Source organism: Trachinotus anak, unplaced genomic scaffold (genome assembly GCF_046630095.1).
Source record: "Trachinotus anak isolate AG129_WGS33_773 ecotype Australia unplaced genomic scaffold, CSIRO_AGI_Tana_v1 ptg000018l, whole genome shotgun sequence".
NCBI classification, from domain to species: domain Eukaryota; kingdom Metazoa; phylum Chordata; class Actinopteri; order Carangiformes; family Carangidae; genus Trachinotus; species Trachinotus anak.
In genome coordinates, this window is record NW_027273869.1 from 12,092,927 (window position 1) to 12,120,155 (window position 27,229).

The 27,229-nt window shown below is 41.8% G+C and overlaps 3 protein-coding genes across 6 annotated transcripts; 2 read left to right on the forward strand and 1 right to left on the reverse strand.

The window, feature by feature from the left end:
* The first annotated feature begins 1,414 nt into the window (after window positions 1–1,414).
* On the forward strand, window positions 1,415–11,224 carry smo (smoothened, frizzled class receptor). Its single transcript, XM_071502044.1, has 12 exons — window positions 1,415–2,109; window positions 3,438–3,637; window positions 3,887–4,096; window positions 4,233–4,405; window positions 4,552–4,771; window positions 4,896–5,019; window positions 5,189–5,281; window positions 5,598–5,706; window positions 6,185–6,370; window positions 7,101–7,249; window positions 8,154–8,288; window positions 8,502–11,224. Exons 1-12 carry the CDS (start codon window positions 1,848–1,850, stop codon window positions 9,122–9,124), a joined length of 2,484 nt encoding a protein of 827 aa, XP_071358145.1. The 5' UTR covers window positions 1,415–1,847; the 3' UTR covers window positions 9,125–11,224.
* A 125-nt stretch (window positions 11,225–11,349) lies between these two features.
* Window positions 11,350–19,629, forward strand: cax1 (cation/H+ exchanger protein 1). Of its 3 annotated transcripts, none has more exons than XM_071502045.1 (20): window positions 11,350–11,530; window positions 12,338–12,514; window positions 13,051–13,181; window positions 13,788–13,896; window positions 14,010–14,126; window positions 14,217–14,278; window positions 14,363–14,551; window positions 14,645–14,830; window positions 15,498–15,597; window positions 15,787–15,928; window positions 16,071–16,254; window positions 16,453–16,552; window positions 16,669–16,787; window positions 17,031–17,068; window positions 17,186–17,436; window positions 17,847–17,980; window positions 18,262–18,356; window positions 18,547–18,625; window positions 18,720–18,828; window positions 18,959–19,173. In XM_071502045.1, the coding sequence occupies exons 1-20, from the start codon at window positions 11,455–11,457 to the stop codon at window positions 19,030–19,032; spliced, it is 2,472 nt and encodes an 823-aa protein (XP_071358146.1). In that variant the 5' UTR covers window positions 11,350–11,454; the 3' UTR covers window positions 19,033–19,173. The 3 variants fall into 3 exon arrangements, with proteins under 3 accessions (XP_071358146.1, XP_071358148.1, XP_071358147.1); XM_071502046.1 differs by having other exon boundaries at window positions 11,352–11,530; window positions 17,186–17,313; window positions 18,959–19,629; XM_071502047.1 differs by lacking the exons at window positions 17,847–17,980; window positions 18,262–18,356; window positions 18,547–18,625; window positions 18,720–18,828; window positions 18,959–19,173 and adding an exon at window positions 17,612–17,634.
* A 56-nt stretch (window positions 19,630–19,685) lies between these two features.
* On the reverse strand, window positions 19,686–26,775 carry klhdc10 (kelch domain containing 10). Of its 2 annotated transcripts, none has more exons than XM_071502050.1 (9): window positions 26,543–26,775; window positions 23,691–23,912; window positions 23,384–23,538; window positions 23,099–23,247; window positions 22,915–22,999; window positions 22,561–22,627; window positions 22,432–22,479; window positions 22,157–22,296; window positions 19,686–22,002 (listed from the first exon to the last, which is right to left on the reverse strand). In XM_071502050.1, exons 1-9 carry the CDS (start codon window positions 26,616–26,618, stop codon window positions 21,793–21,795), a joined length of 1,152 nt encoding a protein of 383 aa, XP_071358151.1. In that variant the 5' UTR covers window positions 26,619–26,775; the 3' UTR covers window positions 19,686–21,792. The 2 variants fall into 2 exon arrangements, with proteins under 2 accessions (XP_071358151.1, XP_071358150.1); XM_071502049.1 differs by having other exon boundaries at window positions 26,528–26,775.
* Between the last annotated feature and the right edge of the window lie 454 nt (window positions 26,776–27,229).

Genomic DNA, 27,229 nt, shown 5'->3' on the forward strand with positions numbered 1-27,229 from the left:
ACTTCCCTCCTGGCACGGTCAAAATCATGAAAACAAACACAATCTAATGTCATTGTGTTTGAGTTTTGTGTTTGAAAAATGTTCATACTTTATGTTTAGCATTTTTGTTTTTTTGAAGATTTCTGCAGCCACCTTAACCAGGCAAGAGGAAGCTCAGTCCATGAGTGTCCCAAAGGAAACTGGTTTGTGTCCCTTTACTCCCTCCGTCTGACACACAGACAGACGTGCACACAATTGCCATACACACGTGAAACAGCTATTCAGAAGTTCATGTAAATCTATATGTAACTCATATTACATCAGTATTGATACATTTGAACTGCAATCAGCAAACAGAAACCAATATACAGCAAACAAAAAGCGTAAATGTAAAAGAAATCACATCTCTTACATCTGTGTGATAGTATCTCTCATCGTGTATACCATGTTTTTCCACTCTAAGGTCTTATGTAATCTTAAACAGAGGAGTACATTCTAGTCTGACAGTTTATTCTTCAATACAGCGACATAACTGTCTCCAGGAACAAACATCATCAGTGCACAAATATGTATATTACCTCCACTGCTTCATTAATAAGCAGTGGAGGTAATAATATGAATGTGTTATTCATACTTACTTCTATATTTATATGTAATGAACATATCATGGCTGCTGCAGTAATTGCATGAGTAGTTGTACAATTTATTTATATAGTCTAAGGTACTGTAATCTATATATACTGTATATTGCTCTGTAGAGTAAATCTTGACCTTATTCAAAGATGATGAAAAAGCTCGTAATACGCCATGAAGGCCTGGATCCTGTGTTAAGAAAATGTACAGCATCGGCCACTGAAATGAGCTGTGAGACACAACAAGTGCACATGCATTTTAAACATATTTATGTCACTGGCTGCAGTGTTATATCTTCTGTATATGGCTTTGGCAGGTCAGTGGGGCTGAGGACCACCTGGGGTTTCAGTTTCACCCCTTGAAGTTGACAGAGGACATGCCTTGCTATAAAAATCCTCTCATATGGGAGTGAACTTTCCACATGGGGGTCTGTGTTGTTTTGGGGGTCCTGGAGATGAGACACTTTTTTGAGAAGGCCTGCCATAAGGCACATTCTTCCACTTGCAGAGGGGGATGGGAGGGGAGGTTTTGTTGCTCTGGCTCTCCCCCACCATGTGCATACCAGAGACAAAAAAAAAAACAAGCAGACACGGAGCTGCAACCCAGAGGAATACAACAGAGCCTCAGAAACCTCTCATCACACACTTCACCGGGGAGAAACCACGTCCCTGGACACGTAGAGAGATGTAGTGTAATTTATCATCTTATTTTTTTCTGCCAGCATAAAAGAGGGGGGGCGGCTGTGGAGAAAGGGGTGGTGCATCTGAGCTGGAGATCTTGTTACAGAGATCCAGACTTTTTCATGGCAAGCTTTTTGGAGGTGGGGGGAGGGCGAATCTGCAACTTTCTCGGGCCTGGTGTCTTTCCCATTCCGAGCCCAAACGCCTCACAAATGAATACTTTATATGGCTCTAAGCTGATCGGCCCTTCTGTCCACACTTGAGGGCCGTTTTGGAGCTGTCGGTGTTTGGATAATGAAGGAATTCAGGGGGGATCCAGCAAGGATCGGACGAGGAGTGCAGGATAAAAAAGTTCGGGAGGACTGCAAGAAAACTTTTTCCTCACCATGCCGCGTTTGGAAACTTATTCCACATCTAATGAAGAAATCGACCTCTCTGGATCTCTTGGGGGGGAAGGATCATTGAAGCATTAGAATACAAAAATAAGCCGATTTTTTTTTTCTGTTTTTTTTTTTTTTTTTTTTTTTTTTTGCACAGTTGTTTCTCTCTCCCAAGATGTCTTCCCACGGCTGGAGCCCCATTGTTGGATTTTACGGGATGCTTTGCGTCTGGGCTGCCGGGCTTCCAGGCTCCGGGGCAGTGTTGTCCGCGAATGGGACGATATTTGAGGACAACTGCAAGAAAACGACAACTTGCGAGGCACTTAAATACAACACATGTCTGGGATCGCCGTTACCGTACACACACACTTCTCTGCTCCTGGCGGAGGACTCCAGCACTCAAGAAGAGGCTTTTGAGAAGTTGACCATGTGGTCTGGTAAGATGTAATGGACCCAGGGGAAGATGTAAAGATGCTTAATCACATTTCATAGCCTGTAACTCACAGGAAGAAGAGTCAGGATCAGCCTATAATCTAATAAGAAAACTGTAGTGACCACAGATGCTGTTGAAGTTTGTGACAGGAAGTTACAAAATGATAAAAAAAAGTGTAGTTAGGTCCTTCAGCTATGAAGTGCTGTAAATTCCCATAGAATTATTAGGACAAACACATGTAGGAAGTGATCCTAAGTAAAACCATTTCAATATAAATTAATTATTGATGAGCACAAACTGGAGGGAGGAGTAGTATGATAATGAATGCAATATCAGAAAAGATGCATTTTGACACCAAACAGCAATGAGAAGAAGATTCTGGGGGCTTTTAATTTGTAGCAATTACATATGAAATGAATCAATAAACAAATTAACAATGGAGTTCATTTGATAAAGGGTCCACATTATCCAGAAAACTATCCAGCACTGGTTGTTTACGTTGCTTTCAGTGTGATAACAATGTTAATTGGTGTGACAATGAGCTGTGATGAGGAGTCTCAGGGGGCAGAGAGGAAGAGAGCCTCGACAGGAAGCGAAGGGTTAAAAGTCATTAAAGGAAACAAAAGGAATCACTCATAGGTGTGAGCGAGGAAACAATAGGAGAGTCTCACTGGTAAAAGGTGTTTAGATCTTCTGCAAGAGGACTTTCACATTCATAACAGATCGCTAATTACCTGTCAGTGCCAGGTCACTGCCTGACAGGTGTCTGGGTCTCCCAGATGGTGCAAATGGATGACACGCTGTGTGAAGCTGAGTCCTCCATTCATATAATATCTTCAAGTTCAAATCTGCCTCTATCCAGCTGCTGGTTACACTGTTCATCTACGCTGATACAAAATGTCCTGGTTTACCACCACTAACATCCACAGGGATGCGTCATAGTCATCATCTTCCATATCCAAATTTTTCTTTTTTTTTTTTTTTTTTTTTTCAATTTATAGGCTGAAAGTGCTCCGCAACTATCTTGATATTTGATTTTTTTTTTCTCTTTAAGTCCCTTTTAAGGAAAAATGCCAAACACTCACTGGCTCCGGCTTCTCCACTGTGGTGATTTTCAGCTCTTCTCTGTTTCATATGATTGCAAATTAGATATCTTAAGGTTTTGGACTATTAGACAGACATAACAAGACGCTGACTCAAATCAAATTTGGGAAGTTGTAATGAAATTCTTCACTATTTTCTTAACAGTTATCATTATATAGAGAAAACAATCAGGAGATGAACTGATAAACAGGTAAATATAGCTCATGTCTGTATGTTTTTATGCCCTAGGTTTGCGCAATGCTCCTCGCTGTTGGTCCGTCATCCAGCCGCTGCTCTGTGCCGTCTACATGCCCAAATGTGAGAATGGTCGGGTGGAGCTGCCCAGCCAGAGTCTGTGTGTGGCTACACGTCACCCATGCAAAATCGTGGACCAGGAGAGAGGCTGGCCCAGCTTCCTCAAATGTGACAAATTCCCCGTGGGATGTTCGGTATGCTTCACTGTTATGTCAATGTTGTGTGAGACTTTATTGAAAGTCTCTTTTGCACTGCAGAGGTCAGAGGTCAACAGGGTGCAGCACCTCGCACTGTCTAGACCTGTCCATTTATTGCTTCGTCCATCATCAGAAAATTAATTCCCATTTTGCTCATTTTAGTGTCTGTGTGTAACTGTATGTTATCCTGACTGGCTGAAGTTGAATTACAAGCTCACCTTTCTGTTTGCAATCCTCTGCGTGCAGAATGAGGTGCAGAAGCTGAAGTTCAACACATCGGGTCAGTGTGAAGCCCCCCTGGTGAAGACAGACATTCAGTCCAGTTGGTACAAGGACGTGGAGGGCTGCGGCATCCAGTGTGACAACCCTCTGTACACTGAGGCGGAGCACAACGACATGCACGTCTACATCGCTTACTTTGGCACCATCACCCTCCTCTGCACCTTCTTCACCCTGGTGAGACATAATTACAATACCCATAATTTTGTTTTTTGATTTTTTTTTTTTGTTTGTTTTTTGCAAAGAGACATTACACACGTTCAGATTTCACTTCAACCATGCGTCTCACTTTTACATTTTATCTTTTTTTCAGGCCACATTTCTTGCCGACTGGAAAAACTCCAACCGCTACCCGGCCGTCATCCTCTTCTACATCAACGCCTGCTTCTTCGTGGGCAGTATCGGCTGGCTGGCCCAGTTCCTGGACGGAGCACGCACGGAGATTGTGTGCAAGAGTGACAACACCATGCGACTCGGGGAGCCCTCGTAAGTAGAAATCCTCTCCACCTGTGCTCATGTGTTTGTTCACGAAAAACCAAAAGGAAAAAGGCATGAAATCATTCCCAAACAGGAAATATAACAAGAAAAAAAAAAACCAAAAACACACATTCATGTCGCACTGTTCTCTACAGGTCATCAGAGACACTGTCATGTGTCACCATCTTCATCATCGTCTACTACTCCCTGATGTCAGGTGTGATTTGGTTTGTCATGCTGACCTATGCCTGGCACACGTCCTTCAAAGCCCTGGGCACCACCCACCAGCCGCTGTCTGGCAGGACCTCCTACTTCCACATGGTCACCTGGTCCATCCCCTTCGTCCTCACTGTGGCCATCCTGGCTATCGCTGAGGTGCGTAGCGCCTCGTTTGATTCGGATATTCTCCCGCTTTCAAAAACACGTTTTCCGCTCATTCAGTTTGATCACGCGATCACTTTTCTAACATCCTTTGTCATTGTTGTCCGGTGATCCACAGGTGGACGGAGACTCAGTGAGTGGGATCTGTTTTGTGGGCTACAAAAACTACAGATACCGCGCTGGGTTTGTGCTGGCCCCCATTGGTGTTGTGCTTGTTGTCGGCGGCTACTTCCTCATTCGGGGTGAGCACACACGTATAGCCCGATAGCAGCAGCAGCAGCAGCAGCATGGTTTGGTCATGTCAAGTCAGATAATTCAAATTTCATTATAATAACAGAGAAGCTCCCTTTAAAAATGTGTTAACTCTTCATTTCCACTTTCAACACTGACTAATTCATTTCTCTGTTTTAGGTGTCATGACCTTGTTTTCCATCAAGAGTAACCACCCAGGACTACTGAGTGAGAAAGCAGCGAGCAAAATCAACGAGACGATGCTGAGACTCGGTTTGTTCTGTCGTCTTTCATTTCTTACCAAACTGCTGATGTGGAAACGTGAGGGTGAAAACCATCTCGGCTAAGATCAGAGTTGAGACGGGGTCAAACTACGCCTTTGGCACAGAAATCAATTGTTTAAAGAGTCGTTTGCAGCACGTATATGGCCACAGTGAACAAGGACAACATGATATTATGAATGAGTTTCATCATTCAGAGTAAATATCCCAAAGTCATGTCTTTGAAAAGAGAGAAATATGCTGTTATGACTTGTAGTGGGAGTGATGTGCTATCTCAAGTCTAATTTGCTGTTCTGTTTCTCCTCCAGGCATATTTGGGTTCCTCGCTTTTGGCTTTGTTTTCATCACCTTCGGGTGCCACTTTTATGACTTCTTCAACCAAGCTGAGTGGGAGAGGAGCTTCAGGGAATATGTGCTGTATGTATTTTTTTTTTTTTTTTTTTTTGACAAACACACACACACACATACACACACAACTACTTTTAATTAGCACGGTCACAAAGCTTTACACCTGTCTGCTGCACAACTACTTCACAGCTACAGTAGGAACTTCTATTCCAGCCGCCCTCTCCGGGCTTTTGCTTTGCATCCAGTCACACACAGAAATCCACAAACTGATGCTGTTAAGCCTCCAAACCACTGCTCAACCGCTCAACTCACAACGGTGAATGCAGCCCTATTTTCCCCCCACAGTGTTGACATTGGCTGCATTGAAATTAATTTAGCCTCAAAAATGTAAACCACTCTCTCCTGCCCAAACATGTAACAGACGTTCTTATTTACCAGAACCAGGCTTTGAATGCACCTCAGTGGTATGGCTAGAAGGCGTGGGAGGCGCACGCAGGCAAGATCGGGACACTGACTGATCATCTCTGATTTTTTTTTTTTTCAACAGGTGTGAAGCCAACGTGACGATCGCCTCTCAGACCAACAAGCCCATCCCAGAATGCACCATTAAGAACCGGCCAAGCCTCATGGTGGAGAAAATCAACCTGTTCTCCATGTTTGGGACGGGAATCGCCATGAGCACCTGGGTCTGGACCAAAGCCACCATCCTCATCTGGAAACGCACCTGGTGCAAGTAAGCAAGCATCTAATGAACATGAAATATAACATAAATAAAGTAAATTAAGTTTTTTGGTTTTTTTTGCAAAAAATATTAAAGACTGTATTTCATGATATCATATTGCTATAATATGAGCTCTTTTCTAGTCTTATTGCATATGAGCATATTGTGGCTGCATGCCTGTCCACGTCCATATATGGTGATGAGGCTATGATGACAGTGTGGGAAGTTTTTTATTTAATTTTTATGCGCTCAGGCGTCTACTGTTAAAGCAGCAGTGTTTCCTGGGAATTTTCACCCTGATCATTTAAGAGTATGGATGCATACATTTCACAGCATGGTGTCCACAGTGTGTACGGTTATGTTAGCTGTGTTAATCCCTGGTTTTGTAACAGCGCTCAATGGGCTCACTGTGTCTTGGATTTTACTCACAGGAATTTGTCTTGGAAAAAAAAAACAATAGGAATTCAGCTTCTTGGAATTATTGTTTTCAGTTTGGGATTAAGACGGTGTTATCCACTGTTTTCCATAGCGACGCAAAATGAGAGAACCAGTTACCTGGTGTTATATCTAACCTATAGGTCCTACTCTTTTGTTGTCAGTTATGAGGCTGCTGACTCTCTTCCACTGGCTCTTTTATTACCACAATAAAAACTTTTTGTTCTCACATGTTCGCTCGGGAACTTTCATCTCATCTGCAGCTTCTGTCTTCCTCTGCATATTAACCTCCTTTATCTTGTATCAGGATTATTGGCCGGAGCGACAATGAACCCAAGAGGATCAAGAAGAGCAAGATGATTGCCAAGGCCTTCGCAATGAGGAAGGAACTCCACAAGGACCCAGAAAAGGAACTGTCGTTCAGCATGCACACTGTCTCCCATGATGGGCCCGTGGGTGAGTGTTTCAGTCGACACATAAAAGATCGTTCTGATCATTCATTCAGAGAAAGCTTAACCTGATTGTTTAGGTTAAATTAGAGTGGATGATTATTGGTTGAGGAATGAAACAGTGGAGGCCACGTCTGCACTTCCACCTTGTGGTCCATAATTGAAACTGCAGGGAGTCCTGTTTGGATAATTAGGAATCAAGATAATACCCTATGCTCATATTACTATTCAAATTCATAATATTATTATTATTATTGTACAATATTAGTTGTGATATGCTGGTCAACCTAATAGTAGAAGGTTGATTTTTCCCAAAATACAATAGGTAATTTCCTTACTTATGTATCCCTGTAGATGTCCCAGGATCAGAATCTGAACTCAGATATTTTTGTGTTTCCTAGTATGAGTTATTTCTCTGGTACAAAGCAGCTCTAATTTTTCTTTTTTTAAAACTAAATATCTCAAACTTAAAAACCTAAACCAGCTGCATGATTTGGACCCACTAGGGGCAAGTGGTAAAGTATGATTTTCGTCATTTGTTTCTAAGATCGGTTGTGTTTGGTAACATGTCAAAAATGACACTGTGTGTACTGATGCAATCATTTTCTCCCTTTGTGAATTGTTTTTATTTTTTATTCAAATTTTGCCCACATAGATTTTCCATTTGCTTTTTTGTGGCATAGAGGCTACATGGTCAGAGGCAACTGTTATGTCTGTAGCTAAGAACTGAGAGACACATTCCTCTGCTCATATAAGCTGTGAGGCTGCTGTGGCTGCCATGCTTATTTAGCTTGGAGCAGTTCAGAGCTATTGAGGCACCACAGGAGAGTCATGAAGAGGGTGATGGGTTTAAAGTTGCCCTTAGTTGACTCTAAATGGAGAGTGTGTGGCTTTTCTTTTCTCATTCGTAGCTGGAATCAACTTTGACCTCAATGAGCCATCCAATGACATGTCGTCAGCCTGGGCCCAGCACGTGACCAAGATGGTGGCCAGGCGAGGTGCCATCCTGCCTCAGGATATTTCTGTCACACCTACTGGTACACCAGGTGAGAGCTGGAGGCCATGTCTGACATCACACCTACTGCATTAAATATGCAAAACATTTCAAATCACATGTTCCCTCCTTCCTCCAGTCCTTCTGACTTTTCTTTTATCCTCCTTTACCCTTTTTCCTTCCATCTTTCTTGCATTTTCCCCTTCTCTTCATCAGAGGACTGATGATCGTGGATTTTTTTTTTTGTCTGTTTCTTTCTCCACAGTGCCACCTCCAGAGGAGAGGAACAGACTGTGGATGGTAGAGGCTGAGATTTCACCAGAGATGATAAAGAGGAAAAAGAAGAAGAAGAAGAGGAAGAAGGAGGTGCGTCCAGTGAAGGAGGTGGTGGACCACCAGGCTTATCATCAGCGTGAGTTTGGCCGCAGCTCAGTGCCTCGTCTGCCCAAATTGCCTTGCCACCCCAGCCTGGTTGCCAATCTGCGGGAACAGCAGAGGCAGCAGCAGCAGCTGGAGGAGGAAGTCCTGCCAGGGTCCTACCCAGACTTCCAAACCTCACGCCCTCTGTCCTGTGAGGAGAGGTGTCCTTACCCGCCTTACCAGAGCAGTCAGAACAGCTACGGCTGCAGGCTGCTCTCTAACCCTCTCACCCTCAACGATCGTCCAGAGGATCTTGGTCTTGGCCCACGCTGCCCCCCCTCAACTTCCACCTGGCAGCCCAGAGGAAATTCTCATTACCCTGGAGAGGTGGATCTCAGCGATGGGCTGTCAGAGAGGTTGGCCCACGTGGCTCGGGTACCAGCAGGCCGGAGAGCCGGATACGGGCCTATCCACTCCCGGACCAATTTAATGGAGGCAGAGCTTATGGATGCTGACTCTGACTTCTAAGAGCAAAGCTCCAACATATTCTGGCTGTTTCTTTGTGGTACACAGACTGTAAGCTATAAAAAGTGCTGGATACTTTCAAAATTCTTACAACAGTGCACCTAAATTCCAGTGCCCAGAGGTCAAGACGGAACTAAGCTGGTCATTTTTTATTTCGTTTGTCTGTTTATATGTTGTTGTTTTTTTTTTTAGAAAAGGCAAAAGGATAAAGTGAAAAAATATGTTGTGAATAAGTTAATGAAAAAATTTTTTTTTGTACTTTATTTCAAAGGCAACTCCATGATGACGAGACAAATGAGGCAGCTAAACTGTACATGGCTTGAAACAATATAGATACGTGTAGTCGGAGAAGTTATCAGCTCAGCCCTGCCTGTGACAACATGAAATACTCTAAACGCGGCAGGGTTAGTCCTGCTGGTGTCAGACAGGTTCAGCCGTCAGTCACAATCGTTAACTGACCCCATCAACTCAATTTTATGATTACTAGAAAGAGCACTACTACATGTTAAAGTGTAATCCTAGAAAACAATTTGAAAGTTAATAATATTCTTAATCCTCGGTCATAATTATTTGAAGTGTCACAGTGCAGTAAAACCTGACTCACACAGTAAACCATACATGTTTAAAAAAAAAAACTACAGGCTGCTTGCAAATACTGTTACTGAACCCAGGTCCTCTCTTGTATTCTGTTTTAATGTTTTTAAAGCTCTGTTGCTCTCTTTTATCTTTACTACTTAGCCAATAATTAGTTATGTTTATGTACAGTTAACTTGAGGTACTAACCATTATCTGCTTTGTCCTATTAGTGTTAATATCACTGCTAAGTGGTGGGACTTTAAGAGGCTTCTTTAAGAATTTGGAATCCACACTGGGGTGTAAACTGAAGTCAGGAAGTACTAAAAGAAATGGTAACACAACGCGTGTTTAGTTTTAAGTGAAAACATCAGTTTCACAGCTTCACACTGTGATGATTTACTTCAGTTTTCATCAGAATAACCCAAATTATTCTCTTATAGTTAATACGTCTTGTCTAATAGTAAGTTGATTTTTGAATCAGCTGGTAGAACTAAATGTTACTGAGCTAAAATACATACTTTGATTCTTTGTACAAGTTCGGTTGCCTGGTGCAATAAACCAACACTTACTTTATTTTTTGTCTAGAGAAAAACCTATTGCAGTTATCAGTTGAATTTATTGAATTTATTTTTCTCAATTTGTCCTCTTTGTATATCACAGAAAACATTTCCCCTTGTACAATTATTTTTAAAAGGAGTTATTTTTTTACGGCAGTATTTCTACTTTTGTTGATCTGTTGTATATATTCAGTCTAAACTGGGCTTCATATGTTTTTCCCTCGTGTCTTCAGTCTTTTGTATGAAGTCTTTTACACTGCAGTGGGCATAGAAATCCTTTTTTTTTTTTTTTTTTTTTTAAACACTCTTTTTTTCTTCATCTGAATGAAATGCTCCTGTTTCTCCTCCACTCTTTTTCTAAACATGTTTGTGCTGTACATAGGCTGTTCATAGATTTCTCATTAAGGGTATTATTTGTACAGATTTATATATCAAATCACTTGATACTCTGCTGACATGATATCTAAAAAGGGAAGAGTCAGTTATGCTATAAAAAGTTGTCACTGTACTTGTGCTGTAACCAAAATGTCGCCTAGCCTTGTCATTTTACACTAACTGTGGATAAATGACGCTGAAGTAGACTGTGCTAGATCGCTTCTTAGCTTTGTCTAATATGTCCAGTTATTCATGTGAGATGTGTCTGAGTGGATTATTTATGTTAGTACCAGATACCACACTGCTATGAATTCAACAGTGTAGTGAGTTCGGCTACAGGAATAAAGTATAGCTAATATCCACCCCAAAAGTCTATGTTCAAAGATTATTAAGAAATTAAATGAAGATTACTTAGGGAATTAAGAATTACTTTTTAAGCTGTCAAAAGTAATAAACTCAGTGTTTTTAAGGTGTCAAAAGATTTTTCTGAGTTTAGTTCTCCCAACTGTGTAAAAAAAGAAAAAAACATTCACTGTCACTTTTACTGTGCAGGTGTACTTTTTTGTTTTTCTATGTAAATAAAAGTAATCCTTCATCTGCGTGTGATTGTTGTCATAGTTTTCACTCAGTTGCGCATGCGTACGGGGCATGCGCAGGACAGCGTGCACGCAGCTTCCTGCCACAGGGCCCAGTCTTCATTGATTCCTCCACTGGGGGGCGCTGAAGCGTGAAGTTGTCAAACCCTTAACCCGCACAGTCTATAAAGAGGGGGCGAGCCCTCGATGCGCCGACACAGGAGCGGCACTCGGAGAGCAGACACGCAGAATGTCCCACAGGAAGCCCACGCTGGTGCCCGGGGATGTGGAGAGCCTGCGGAGGAGATCCGCTGCCGATTCCTCAGGTGAGGCTGCTCCTTCTACAGGAGCCCTTTCTTCATGACGGCAAGTCGCGCCCTGAGTTTACCCCCTCGGCGCAGACTTTAAAACACGAGTGCTTCACTCCTGTGTTTTTATTCCTCTGCGTGTTTTTCTCTCGACCTCGTCTTGAGAGCGCTCATCAAACTCACCTGCGCTGCCAAACTTTGCCAAAACACTTCCCGCGAGGCTCTGTGTTTGACACCCGGTGCAGGTGAGGAGTGTTTCTGGAATCACTGACCTTCAGTCACAGTTGATGCTTCACATTCATAATGTGAATGGGGAGTGATTTCCAGTTGCTTTCCAGAATCTACCTGTTGCTCCATTAACTTTCACTGTGCATCATTTGTCAGACTTGGGCAGTGACAGTTTGGGACATTAAAGTCAGGCTCTCATGAACAGCATTATAAGCAGATGGACTACACACAGTATAACCAGCATGCTTCTATTTTTAAATTCAAAGCATAGCGCAGTCGGTAAAGTGCTGCAATGCATTGATAATGTGATCAGTCTTGGCAGACAGCAGTGGAGAGAGTGGGGGGGGGGACACTGCATGACTTCTCAGGAGGTTTTTGTTAGTCACACACATTTCCATGGGACAGCTGGAGGGCGTTGGTCCTGGATGTGGCTCATCCTCCTCACCTTGAAATGCAGTAACTCTGAGTTGTGTACATTTGTTGTTCAATACATCATTCAAATAGAAAAAAAAAATCTAATTCAAAATATGACAAAAGTATTTCTTAATGTACTCTTTATGTTCAAATCCGTTTTCCATTAAATTTCCCCCCTTTCAGAGAACTTTGTGGATCCTGAACAGCATCACCGGTTTCCACGGCAACAGCCCCAAACTGATAGACTCTGTGTTGGCCCTCAGCATCCAGAGCTGGGTGCAGTGCAGACGCCGTCTCCAGAGGCTTCTGCGCACCACTTCTGCCACTACACACCAAAATGTTTCCTCGCAGTCCACAGAGGTGAATGAGAAACAAGCATAGTTGCACTGAAAAACTTTTAGTTGTTTAAGAAAAAAAATTACACTTTAACAGTATCAGAATCAGAATCAGAATCAGAATCAGTTTTATTGCCAAGTATGTTTTCACATACAAGGACTTTTTTCTGGTGATTGGTGCAATTGATCAGCAACAATGGGGCTCTCTAGCCTTGTTGATGAGGCTAATAGCAGATGGGAAGAAGCTATTTTTGTGGCGAGAGGTTTTGGTCCTGAAGGACCGCAGCCTCCTGCCAGAGGGGAGTGTCTCAAAGAGTTTGTGTCCAGGGTGGGAGGAGTCAGCTACAATCTTCCCTGCACGCCTCAGAGTCCTTATGTATGACAGTACAATTCCTTTGCATAAAAATGTGGCTGAAAACTCACCAGTAGCTGAAGTTTTTGTGAAACTCTGCTTCATGCAGTTGAGTTGTTTAAATGTAGACAGAGAGAAGTTAAGTGGCAGTATTGAATAGGAATCAAATTCTGGTTTCTGGAGTCATCTCACAGCTGTGATCTGCACAGGAGGGCACAGCAACTCAGCCCGGTCCACTCCATCGCGGTATGGAGAGGAGATTTGGCATGAAGCCACTACAAAGACCACAATCAGAGCTGAGAATGAGGTGGAGGCACATAGGGAAGCCAACAACTACAAGGTGAGTCGTGGCTAAGTCAATGTGAGAATCCTCTGTACCTAACTTTGTACAACTTAATTCAATGTAGAATAAAAAAAAAAAAAAAAGAACTGGTGCATTTGAAAATCCCAGGATGTGTCACTTCTAGGTTTGAGTTTCTTTAGTGATTGTTAAAATGTGGGGCGGTCCTCCCTGGGGGCGTAGAGGCATTGCAGTGGGGTACCTGCATGACTGGAGGGAACAATGTGGGGGTGAACTAAATTTGAATCTGATTCATGTGAGAACAATACACGACTGCTTTCATGCTGGAAAGCCCATCGATGCGGGCGATCAAGAATTATTCAAACATTCCCATATTCAACAGGGAAGAAAAGAAAGACAGGTGATGTTCACCAAGCAGATGTGTTGGTGAAGAAATTACAAAGAATCTTAACTCGCTCTCGGGTTCATGCAAAACATGCAGGGATGTTTTTCTGCTTTTTTCACATTCGATGTTTCCTATTTAAATCATGCTGTGGCTGTGGCGAACTGACCACATTTATCTCCATTAACTAACAGCTCTCATGGTAAAAAGCTATTGTGACAGTACTGCTCAGCACTGTATGTTTTATTATGTCTTTTTTTCAGTTTGGCTTCAGAAAGTGGAAGGGGAACGTAACAGAGAAGCCCATTGAAGACAGATCAGAGGTCATCAAAGAGCTGTACTCTGATCTTAGTGTTGCTAAGCCTCGAGAAGGTCTTTTTCTTTCATTTCTCCCTTTGCACTTTAGTTTAACAGGACATTCATACATGCTCATACATACTGTGGGAAAGCAATAACCTGTATTTATGATTTCTCCTCTCTTTCAGGCTCAGTGGTCACCTTTGGGAACATACTTTATGTATTTTTATTTGGATGGTGGATATCTTTAATCTACTTCCTCATTTGTCCTATAATGTTTTTAACGATCTTCGGTGCCCCTTATGGTATGTATTCTAGAAATGGCTCCGTCATTCAGAGTATTGTAGTTTTCCCTAAAAGTGGAACATCATCATTTTATTTTTTGCTATTTTCAGGCAAACTTTGTTGGAGGATGGCGCTGTACTTTATTTGGCCGTTTGGAAAGTCAGTAGAGAAGGTAACGTGATATGTAGTGTCCTGTCTCTGACCTGTCTTATTCACTCAAAACTGATAACTGACATGTTATCATTAAATTTTTCAGGCCGGTGATGTAGTGAAGAGAGCCACCGTGAAGCCTCCAAAGATTGAGGTCATTCCTGAAGAGGGGGACACTGAAGACGGCAAAGATCTCGCCAGGGACAGGGACTCTGCGCCCCTCCTGGTGTCCTCCCCAATCCCTGTTGACATCCCCGTCCCAGAACCGCCTGCTCGAAAAACTTCAAAGCACTGGGTAAGAAAGTCAGAAAGACCCCCAATCACCTGGTGCAGTGGGAATTTCATTAACATTTATATTATTAATGACTTTAACAATCCTTCTCTGCAGTGTCGCGTCAGCACTTATGTTTGGTTGTTACTGGGTTACCCTGTCCTGGCTGTGGTCCACTCCCTCGCCTGCTTGCTCTCCTGGCTGCTGGTCTTTACCATCCCTGTAGCCAAAATGAACGCTCGCACACTGATCACTGTGCTCCTCATGGCACCGGAGGACGTCCAGATCCACAGGCTGGAAAAGGTACGGGGTCATGTTCTGAAATGTCAGTGCTTAGTCAAGAGAAAGATGTCAAGGCAAGTCATGTGTCCCAATATTCTCCTTTTGTCATTCTTGTCAAAACACCAACTACAAGGTTTTTATACCACTGAATTTCTTTTATAGCCTCCTTGTTATCCTACTTGTTCATGTGAGTGATGGCATTAGATATTGTAGTGTGTGACTGGCTGATCAAATTAATGGCTTTTTTTTCCTTGAAGCATTAGTTCAACCAAATTACTAAGAACATAGTTTTCCCTTACGAGTAAATGGTATGTTACGTGTATGTTGTATGTAGTCTTGTTTTTAAATTTGCAGAGGCTTTGAGATATCTTGCTCTACCCCTGTGGACATTAACGTCAATAGATATTAGTTCCTAATGTGACTTGACGTTGACATTGGTGGATTATCCGCAGTAACCTGGACGTTGTTCATGTTGCTGATGAGATTTTCAAGTCAATTTTTTTCAGTGTTTTTAGTATCATAAAAGAAAGTGGGGAGGTGAATGGCTCAAAAAAACGTATGTATGGCTGCGGAGCAAAGTGGAGGAATGGCTTTTTTTCGTCAGTTGTGTGAACTGACCCGTTATCTGTTAAGTGACTGTTTCCATCTAATAAATACTTGAGATGAGTGTTTTTATGTTCTTTTCCAGACACTTGCATGTGAGACCAGAGTCATCTTATGCTGTTATCAAGCCTTTAATATGTATTACTACAAATACACTGTCCAAGGAATCAACATTTTTGCCCTCAGTATCCTTTTTGGGTTGGATTTACCTTGACAGATGTAAATTGCATAAAAATCAAAATCAAAATGTATTGTGGTGGACTCGGAGGAGACAGGAAAACTTTATTCAAGGTACCATTATAACGAGACAACTTTGTGTACTGGTCTGTCCACTGTCTTTGTATTTGTTCTCCTTAAGCCTATGCTCCCTTCAGACCTGCTTCCCCTGGTATTGATCGCTCTGATTATTGGCTATACTGACCATGAACACAATTACTTCAGCGCGGAAACTAAGTTTGCCACGGCCATCACTTCCATCATTCCTCTGTCCTACTATATTGGCATGGGAATAGCCAGGTAAGGTTTCTGCATTTTGACTGACGGCTACTTATTCCCACGGCACCTACGGGATGCCTGACCATCTTTTGTAAAGCTGGAACTATGTATAGCAACTGACGTGGCTGTTTTATGGCTTTGTTTCCTTTGCGCACTCCTGCAGCATTTCTGCACAGAGTAACTTTGCAGTGGGAGCGGTGGTGAATGCAACTTTTGGCTCCATCACAGAGATGACGTTCTACATCACAGCCCTGCTGCAGGGACACCATGCTGGCACCAAATGTTATGAAGAGATTGTGAAAGCAGCGCTCACTGGGACCTTACTTGGGTGTATACTGTTCATACCTGTGAGTGCCTACGAAGGACAGACGGTCATGCTAACCTGTCGGCGTTAGGATCCTTTCTCTGAAGTTTGCATGTCCAGTATCTTGGTTTCATTGTCATTTGCATCCTTTTCACTATGAGATTCAGGTGTGAAATGAGTAGACAGATGCTCATGCTCATGCACCCATCTCTTGGTTTGTGTGTGTTTGTCGACTGCACAGGGTATCTGTATGATCATTGGAGGCATTAAACACAGTGAGCAACGATTTAACAGTCGTTCAGCTGGAGTGAGCTCGGCTTTGCTCTTCATATCCGTAGGAGGTATGTACAGCAGCCACACACACACACATATATCTCTTAAACAATACAACAACACTGCCACAGACAAATTCATAAAACCTCATATTTGACCCCCATGCTGTAATAATTGTCCTCAGGTGTGTTTGCTCCCACCCTCTTCTCAAAAGCCTTTGGTAATCTGGTGTGTGAAAGCTGCAGCAACATCCCAGGCAATGCCAGTGTGTCCTTCATCTGCAAGGACTGCCACTACGACACGGTTAGATCTCCTAACTCAAACAAGCAAGTTTGAGTACACTTTTTTCCCCCCCCGTTTTAATAATAACATGGGAGGTAGCAGCGTGAGTCACATGTGCTGCGCTTTCTCTGATGTTTGAGGTTTTACTGGGAAACATGTTTTGTTGTTGTTGTCATGAATTTATTTTAGATCATATTTAAAACTTTGCTTTTATATTAATGTTTTTTTTCATAATATATTTTAACTATCATTCTTTGTTTTCAGAGTCAAACTGAGCAACAGTCAATTCTCTCCCATACTGAGTAAGTCCTACACACGGATTTTTTTTTTTTTTTTTTTTTTTTAATTTTCCAACACTTCAAACATACATACTTAATTGTTTTTTGACAAATGTTAATTAAGAAAAAAAAAAATTCCAGGCCTCTGGTGTACACAATTTCTGTGTTGCTACCTGCTGCATACCTGATTGGCCTCATCTTCACACTGAAGACCCACTCCCACATCTATGATATCCATATCAGCGATGGCCAGGGGGGCCATGCACATGGTCAGTACACACTAGAGGGTACCAACTTCTACCACCCCACTGGTGAGGTCACTGCTGGCCATCTACCCGCTGCCAGCTCGTGTATTAATGCCAGCACTATTGCCACCAGCCACGTTGTAACAGGTGTGTGTGTGTGTGTGTGTGTGTGTGTGTGTGTGTGTGTGTGGTGTGCATGTAGTGTTAGTCTACTGGGGTGAAGGGACAGTGAAACACTTTTGTTAAATACCGACTGCTTGTTGCCTGCCTGGTTAATTTGCTTGTGCATGTGAGTCACATAAGGAGGGTTGTCCCCCTGCAGTGAGGTAAAGCTGTGCCTGTGCATGCCAAAACTCTGACGCATGTGAGGGTGAGGAACCTCGATAGACTCTGATCCTGGATGGATGTACAGTGTTTGAAAGGGAAGAAAAACTTCCCTCAACAGAGAGGTAGGTCAGAGATATCAGAATTGCTTGTTGGAGAGCTCACTGTGTGTGTGTGTGTGTGTGTGTGTGTGTGTGTGTGTGTGTGTGTGTGTGTGTGTGTGTGTCCCGCAGGTCATCATGTGGTCCACTGGTCGCGGTGGAGGGCTCTTGCAGTGCTGATTGTTGCCACAGTGCTGATGGCCTGCTGCGCTGACCTCAGCACAGAGAACATCGAGCCCATGCTGACCCACTCCTCCATCTCCCAGGTATTCAAAAAGCTTTATTTAAAGAGGAAGGGAAATGTCTTTAGGTTCCAGGTTTTACAAGTCCTTGGTTCACAAGACAAATTTAGCATTTGGAAGAAGAGTTGGAATTAAAACCCTCAGGTAGAAATACTCAGGTTAGAGACTCAGTGTAGTTGATACTAAGCTATGTGTTAGATATAATGAGATAAAACACCTAAGGCCTGGTTCATAGTGTATTTGGAGGCTTGACTTGTCTGTCTTATGAGTTTCTTTGGACTGAGGCGTATCCTCCCTCCCTGCAGTACTTCATTGGTGTCACAGTGTTGGCCATGGTGCCTGAGCTGCCTGAGATTGTCAATGGGATCCAGTTTGCACTGCAGAACAACATCAGCCTGAGGTATGGCTGTACTGTGATGCAGTGTAATGTAAAGTGACTGAATGTTTTGACACTGAATGGCACAGTAATTCATGCACGTTATGGAAAGATTTGCATGTATTTTAACATTAGAATCCCTCAAGTGTTTTCTATCCATAAATGAATACCCAGGACAAATGGAGCCATTGTCGAAATTTTTTTTCTTCTGCAGCCTTGAAGTGGGCAGTTGCATTGCTGTGCAGGTCTGCATGATCCAGATTCCATTGCTCATCCTTTTCAATGCGTTCTATGTGAGTTAAAATTGCAGATCTTGCAGATGATTTTTTTTTTTCTTGTTCTTTGCTACCTCACTGACTTAACAAACTTTTTTTTTTTTTTCCCTAGGATGTTGGATTTGTGCTTGTGTTCAGTGACATTCATCTCTGGGCCAGCATCTTCAGTGTCATCCTGGTCAACTACATCTTCATGGATGGAAAATGTGATTACTTTCAGGGTGAGCCATGTTAAAGTGATTTCCCCAGCAGCAGAAATGGACATCATCACCTCACATGTATTGACAGAAAAGTTTGTAAAAAATGTTGTAGATGTACTGTCGATAATAATGGACTGTGTTCTGTCTGCAGGCACTGCTCTGGTGGTGGTTTACCTCATCCTTTTGGCCCTTTACTTCTTTGCTCCTTCTCCACGCTCTTGTTGATCTGCTCGCCAAGAAAAATCCCGAAGCCCCAAAATGTAATGCCACTAAATACAGTAATCCTTCATCTTCAGCTGGTGTGGGTTCAGTGGTACAAAAGATGGAAAAAGAATTGGATTTATTTTCATATAAATGTTCCAGTGGAGCTGTAAATATATATTATTGGATGGTGTTTTGTGTGCTTGAACTTTTTTTCCCAGTTCTGGCTGTCAGAAGAATCTGTGACTCTGAGTCTTTGTCTTGCATTTAAATGTAAATTTGTGCTGTTTATTTTTGGTTCAGAATCATTGTAATATATGGTTTATACTGGACATAATAAATGCATCAATTTATAAAATTTGTCTGTAAAATAGACCAATTTTTCTATAGTTCTATTTTTTTTTTTGCATATAAAATTGTGCACCACCATGATTTCTGTCAAATGTTCATGTCTGCCCTATGTCTCTATGGCACTGTAAATGTTCAATATTGGAATTTTGGTCCATTTAGTATGCTCCGCTAACAGGACACATGACGTGCATGTTATTGCAATTATCAAGTGTGCATTTTCAGAAAAGATGTAACAACAACTCATGCAATAATAAACAAACAGGGTTGTAATTGTGTTATGTATCATGCAGGTTACTGGTCAAGCAAAGAAAAAGTAGGAGCAGAGAGCTATTTACAGAACACCTTTATTGACAGAGCTCCAACACAACAATCACACAGGTCTACTGCACAACATTGAAGTGGTCGCCTTTAAATCTATGTCCCAAAGTAAAGAGCTGATGTTAATATAAAAAGCAGGTAATGACATCATGCACCAAGTAGTCTGTAATGCAGAACATAAATAAAGGGGTGTGGCAAAGAAGTACAGGCAGATTCATGCATTTGTGGGAGGCATCGAAACATCTGGCAGCGTCCCGTCCCGACTGAAAATCTGAAGTCTCGCTCTTGCCTCTCATTCCTAATTATAATACATTGTTCAAGGTGCAACATTTGGCATCAGTTAAATTAACACATCACCTTGAAATACGCTGCATCCTGTCCTGCACTTTACTTTGTCTGGTTGTTAGCAGGAAGAGAAGACAGTCTTCTACATGAAGACAGGATACAGAAATCACATTTTTGGCCACCAACATGTTGAGTGATTATACTGTACGTTATGATTGGATTGTTAAGTGGTTAAAACCTCCACTTACTCTTAAACAAAGAATTTTCAACATAAAACCTGTTCGTCTAAATATGAAAACATCTTTTACTTATTTAACTTGTGAAATTTCAACCTCATTAAAAGTTTGAAAGGCACTGCAGTATGCACAAATGTTTGTAGAAGCCTGCTACTCCCTGTGTCACAACTCCCTGTGACAAAACCAGTTGAAATGTCAATCAACAGAGAGGGAGTAAACGTCTGAACAGAATTAAGTCTTTATTCGGATAAAAGCATTTTAAATTAAGTTTAAAGAGCACCAAATTCACAGTGATGTGTTGCATGGGTTGGTTTACAAATGAGAGCTGCGAGCAAACAGGATGGAATTTATCGTCAAGCTACCCACCTGACTTTGACCTTTTTTTTGCAGATGATTCTCCAGGCTAGGCTGCAACATGATGTATTATGGAAAACAGGAAGGTACAGGGGCTCAGACATCGGCAAAACCAGCATTTGAGCTTATCCTCACATGGGTTTTAGTCAATTTGCCACAAATAACATATATTACTAATGACCATTTTCAATAGGATAACTTAGTTTTTTTTTTCTCATGTTTTTCCCTTACCTCCAGGCAGACACTTGTTTATTCATATAATATAAAAGCAACTAGTAAAGACTTGAAATTTAGGATTAGTAATCCCTCACAGTGAACACTATGTCTGTTTTTACTGTCAGAGTTGTGTAACTTCAAAAATAAAAGCAGACATGAAAATCTGTGTGATTGACTATTTAACTCAAGCAAGTTTCAAGCTTCTGGAAGTTGATTTTCATACAATGAGGAGAAAACTGAAACAAAAAGGCTGCCTGGAAAGTCACAAAAACACTTTAAAAATGTGAAACACTACAGAATGTCAACAGTAATGAAACGTGTATATGAGATTTGTATTAAATTGACTAAAATACTAAAATTACTGGCATGGTCCTTTAGCAAAACCACTCTCTCCCACTTTTCAGACTGAAACCTGCTTACAGGATACATTAAAAAAGTAAATGTCTACAAATATGCAAGACAAAGTGTGCAAACAGCAATATCAGGTGATGAGAGTAGCCCCCCAAAAACTGATTTAGTCTTTCAAATAAATATACATGCATTCTTCCTTTGCACAGAACTCTTAAAAGTAGTAGAGAAGGTGGATTTAAAAAAAACAGGAGAGGACAGTCTTTGAAAACAACACATGGCAAAATAAAGTATTTCCAGCAGTCACAGTTTGGCTGATGAGAAGCGGGAATTCATACTTAGCTTGACACAAAGGCATCATGTAAGGAACGTTGGTGGTGGGGAAGGGGGGTGGTGGTGGTAGTGGTGGTGTTGAATAAAATCCATAAAACATTCCACATTTATTTCCTTTATCATCACTGGAACTGCAAAAAAAAAAAAAAGATCAAAAACAACAAAAAAAGGCATCCCATTGTTTTTGGTTTTAAGGCGGGGCTACGTTAGGCAGGGGGAGCGAGAGGGCATTTTCCCGAGAATTTTGCTGTGAATCGACTTCTGTGCTCTGTCAGACCTCATCTCCTCCCAGTCCAGACCAGCCCATCTCATCCATTCCTGTGTCCGTCCTTCACTGTGCGGCTTATTTCAAACGTTCAATGAGTTCCTGTGTTAGGCCCAGGTTGAGCAGCTGCATGGTGGGAAGTGAAGTCAGGTGGGGAAAAGCCTTGAGGAGCTTCTCCCAGCATAGCTCCAGCAGGCTGGGCACTGCCAGCCAGATCTTAAACAGAGAGCCAGTTCTCTTGTTCTCGTGGATGTTCACCACGCCACCATGGATATACATGCAGCCAGCCTAGAGATGGTGTGAAGAAAAGACAGAAAAATGTATATTTCATGTAAAATATCGAGCTTACGACAGAAAACAATGGAGGCGCGAGCTCCTAAGCTTTTAAACTATACATCAGCAGAGAGACAGAATGGCTAAAAAAAGGTAGCATTGTACTAACTGGGGTGACAGCAGCACAGTGGAAGTAGGCCGGCTCAGGCATCACTGCTGGTAGTTTACTCCACTGGAACGTCTGCAGGTTGATCTTCCACAGATCAGCCAATATCAATTCCCCGTTGTAGCCTCCACAGATGAATACATCTACAACAGAGAAAAAAAGGGAATGATCAGATGCTGTTCACGTAGTTCGAGTTGTACATGTGTTTGCTGGCATGGAGTTTAATTTATAAGGATGCGATATCAAGTATGATTTCTGGCTTATTGAAAAACTCTCACCATTTCGTATTTGCACACAGCTATGGCATCTCCTAGGAGCAGGATACCCTGTGAAAAAAACAGACATTTTAGAATTGGGCGCACAAGAACACGACAGCCTTAGTTAATAATGAGCTGCAGGATACAGACCTATTTTGTCATGAGGTTTAGTTGTAATCTCCTCCCAGGAATTGGTCTCCAGATTGTATGCATGGACCTATTCAAACAAAACCAAAACGTGTATTTAGCATGAGTCTAAGTGACTGTTTTCAACAATGATTCAGAATAATTTAGCTTGTGTACGAAGGGAAACTGTAATATAAATTGCAATACTACATTCCACTGCTTTTGCACCTTGGATTGGTACCAAACTAGTAGCCAATGATGAGCGAAATACCCGTCATCTCACTCTCCACTTCAGCATTTATTGCACAAATGTAAGCATCTTATTATATGCAGGCAAAGAGGTATATGTTGAGACAGTTTAATCCTAACCAGCAGTACCTTGTCCAGAGGATAAGATGTCCAGGAAGTTCCGCCTCCCAGAATGTAGATCCTCTGTCCATCATGTGCTATTTCATGCCTGTACCTGTGACACACACAGACACACATACACACAACAGTGAGCCATGCCAAGGTTTTTTTTTCTCACAACAATGAAAAGACTCCTAGCATTGTTACAGCGTACCGTTCCTCAGGCAGGTCGTCAGGAGGGTTGTTGGGCTTGAGGTGGATCCACTCCCTGGTGGTCAGGTCCAGCCTGTGCAGGTCTGTGCTGTAGATGTACCCCGTTGTCCCTCCAAACACGTATAGGAAGCCATTTATAATGACCATTGCCTGGAGGAGAAAAGATACGACATTGCAACCTAGTACATGGTAATTCTGTTAAATCAGATTAAAAGTCTGAATATCCGATAACTGGATTTTGAAACACCAAGTTACAGCAATACAACAAAATGAGTCTACAGGCTACCTGTCCATAGATTCTGTTGGGTTTCTTCCCACGACAGTTGAGCAGTGACCATCGTTTGTACTTCACGTTACAAACGTGAACGTCGTTGCCGTTATTTTCACCAAAGGGGATCCCGGTGCCTCCAAACACCAGGAGGTTGTTGCCATGCAAAACAGCTGAAGGAACATAGCAACATCGAATTTAATTTCCTCTAAGTTTGAACAAAAAACAGGATTTCACTTTGTGTATAAAGTACTGATGAAGTGCAAGTGTGTCACTACTCATAAGTATTAAAATGAACAAAGCTAATAGATACAGAATGTCTCACCTGACATAGACGCCAGCTCAGTGGGCATGTAGCCTTCTGTTCGAATCTGCTGCCAGCAGCCTGTGGCAAAGTGGTACCTCCACAGCTCCCTGAACAGTGGGTAATCTTCATTGTCTGAGCCTCCTGACTCATCATAGTCAGGGTTGTATCCTCCAAATACATACAGGTTAGTGTTGTCTGCAACGCAACGATGGCCACTGCGGGCGGGGGGAGTACGATGACCTGGAGTTTCATAGGATAAGGAGAGGAGGAGCATGTTAATAGAGGCACTAGTCAGACACTGAAAGTGAGCCAACACAATAAATTCTTCTTGCTACACAAAACATAAGCTGCCAATACGAGTGAGTCAAAATACAAAATGAGGTCAACTAGCTGTAACTAGTAATAAACCTCTGGTGTGGTTTCCTGGGAAAATCTGACTGAACCTCCAAATAAAACACATGTTCATCCAGTTAAGGGCTTCTCAGACCATTACCATTCAAAGCTGACAGCTATCCTACCATGACCTGACAGAGAGCAGGAAAACAACACCCTCATTCACAGGGTTAGCATTTGACTATGGGTCACCAGTCAATCACAGGGCCAAGACATAAACAAACACATCCATGGTCACAGCTTCAACAAATCTCAAGTGTCTCTGCATGACTTTGAACTCCCTGTGGGAGAAAGCACACAGGCAACATAAGGAGAACATACAATCTTGATTAAAGAAAGCCCCAATATATCTTTGCTGTGAGGCCATGGTGCAAAGACCATGTTTGAAAATGATCTAATTAAAATAAAAAAGTGGTCAAACTCAAGATGTGTATAGCTTTGCTAGCTATGGAAACAGGAGCTGAATTACTGCACAATCCTCTGTTATAGTATTTGTCTGTTTGCAACCATTTACATCTCACCATGAATGCATCTGCTTAGCTGCAAAATTCTTCAGTGACACTTAGTAGGTGTGTCTTCCTCATTATACTAAATACACTGCCAAAATTCAACCCAAATTAAACGGCAATCTGACTCTAAAGCTGACAGAGAAATATGTCTACTCATATCATACAGTTCTGCAGTTTAAATACAAAGATCAGGCAACTCCATGATTCTCATCATTCAGATTCATCATTCACAACATTATATGCAAGACTCACTGTTTAGCCTTCTGAGGAAAGCTGTGCAAACAGTGGAAAATAAAACATCACTATTTGAAGCTTTAGCAGGTTTCTATCAGCAGGGGCACGATGACAGAATACAGAGCAAATTAAGTCTAATAATAATGGGCCTCTGTTTAATGTACTAAGAATAGCACTGAGGCCTACCTACAACTCAGCTCTGATGTTTCAGCCAGCGAATGCATTTTTAATAATCAGGATTTATAATGGATTGTGAAAGAAGCCTTACAGAGCAGAGGGATGTAGGAGAATTGACAAGACCAAACATCCACACTGATACAAGTCTAATGCTAGTAACAACACGAATAATTATGGTGGCTGTAATGTTTTACATTGTTGTCTCAATTATATTCTTGTCACAATTACCTATTCAAACAGTTCAGAATCATAGCAGACCACAATTAATTGAAACACCTCAGTCCAGGTGCTTCTACCAAGGCCACATATTACATGATTTCCTTCTGACATGTGAGGCCTGAAAGTCTAGAAATGTTGACTGGAAACAGAGGAATGGCTAAAGGTTTCTTTAGGCCACGTATTTTTCTGTCACCAAAATCTATTAAAATTAGTTATTTCTACTGTGCTGTCATAAAAACACTGTCAAAACTTATAGAGAGAGATGTACAGTACGTTAAGTGCTTCGTTCTTAAAATGAATGATATAATGGAACACGTAAACAAATTTTTTATGCAAGTGTCTATGATGAATACCGGTTATCTGGGTCATATTTCAATGCAGCTTTATCAGTCAGAGAGACTGGATTTGGACTGTGTACTATACTTTGCTGAGCCCCAGGTGTGACTGACCTTTCCATCTGTCAGACTATTTGTGACACACACAAAAAAAAAAAAGAGACCACAACCAGGATCTGTTCTGATGATTTACCAACAGCCAAAAGGAAAAGTTAAGATTTAGAGAGGAGTCAATGCATCCTGGCTCATCACAACATGGTGGATCATCTCAATAACGTCTGTCTGTCGAGCATTATGTGCTGCACATAGTGGTTATCAATCCCCTGTGCCCATCCTCAGAGAAACTGGAGGGTAGAGATACAGCCAACACATCCAGCACTGACAGCATACCTGACCAGCCCATGAGCTGTTTGAGAATGTGAACTTGTACCTGAATGCAGCTGAAGTCATGGAGCATCGACAGATCTGACAACTGCCTATGTCAAACAGCGACATTTATTTTCATACTCCCACAAAGTATATTCAAAGACAATTACGTAGTTTTGCAACCGTGTGAATCTCTTTAAAAGCCTTGAAATTGCTATATTGGTGTTTTCAAGCCAGTTGGATCTGGTAACCAATGATGGTGTGGTGTCAGGTCATATATACTAAGTTGGCTGAACAGCTAAAAGACGGGATTTTACAAAAGGTGAAACGGAATGACAAACGATATGATTCTTCTCATGTTATAATGTATGTTAGCTAGCTGAGGTGTGATTGCTAACAGGCTAAAAGATAAACAAGCAGAATTGCTGGATGTTGCTAGCTTGAACGTTATGCCTATCAATGTCACCACGAAGGGCGACGTTTGCATTTTTAACGTGCAAAATGTACACTGTGTATGAGACAGCCGACCTCATGAACACCGTGTTCATCTGGCTGGCAGAATCTGCCAGCAGATAAGTTAAAAACCTATCGTTAGCATGGCTTGCTAATGTTGTTGACCGACCTGCTAACGTCTCACCGTGCGGCGGCCTGCCGGTTAGTTTCTCGAATTTATTCAGCTGGTCCGGACTGCGAGCACCTTCAGCGTCCGACATCGTTTCCCCTTTACAATCCAGTCCTGAAGAATGTCACATCGAATAAAAACAACATCTGCTAAAGTGCTGATAAAACATTATAAATCATTTCACATCTCAGCCAGTTTCAAACCATTCACAAATGTTACCCCCCCGGCCGTCAGACACTTGGCCAATCAGAGGGCTTGTTATTAGGACGTTGCGTCAACAGAGATGGGCGGGACTGCGTGTGTCGTCTCCAAAACAACAACAAATGGGTTATAGCCACCAACCAAACTCTGTTTTCCTGTGTATTTAAAAGGAATCACACAATGTTACCTTTTTAAATACAGTTGTTCGATTATATTTTCTATACATTTTTTTTTTATCTCCCTTCATTACGGTTTGCTAGGTATGACAAATTATAATAAAATGATGGAGTATTTGGGAATATGAGATTTTATATCCTTACGTCAAGACATTGAATGAGTGTTGAATTATTTGTGAGCGACAGCTTCAACAACAAAAACAGAATACTGCTTTTAATTATTTCTGTATGACGCAGAAATTATGACAAATACAAGAGAAAGCATTATTATTATGAATTACAAGCTATACATGGAAAATTGTATTTAAATGAAACAAAACTGAAA

Coding starts and splice junctions, on each gene's coding strand:
- cax1 (XM_071502045.1), top strand. CDS start 11,455: ATGTCCCACAGGAAGCCCACGCTGGTGCCCGGGGATGTGGAGAGCCTG. Junction 15,598..15,786: donor AATCAACATTTTTGCCCTCA/GTATCCTTTTTG, acceptor TGCTCCCTTCAG/ACCTGCTTCCCCTGGTATTG. Junction 16,553..16,668: donor GCTCTTCATATCCGTAGGAG/GTATGTACAGCA, acceptor AATTGTCCTCAG/GTGTGTTTGCTCCCACCCTC.
- smo (XM_071502044.1), top strand. CDS start 1,848: ATGTCTTCCCACGGCTGGAGCCCCATTGTTGGATTTTACGGGATGCTT. Junction 3,638..3,886: donor AATTCCCCGTGGGATGTTCG/GTATGCTTCACT, acceptor CTCTGCGTGCAG/AATGAGGTGCAGAAGCTGAA. Junction 8,289..8,501: donor CACACCTACTGGTACACCAG/GTGAGAGCTGGA, acceptor CTTTCTCCACAG/TGCCACCTCCAGAGGAGAGG.
- klhdc10 (XM_071502049.1), bottom strand. CDS start 26,618: ATGTCGGACGCTGAAGGTGCTCGCAGTCCGGACCAGCTGAATAAATTC. Junction 23,539..23,690: donor TGAGCTGGCGTCTATGTCAG/GTGAGACATTCT, acceptor ATGTTCCTTCAG/CTGTTTTGCATGGCAACAAC. Junction 23,000..23,098: donor GACGACCTGCCTGAGGAACG/GTACGCTGTAAC, acceptor TGTGTGTCACAG/GTACAGGCATGAAATAGCAC.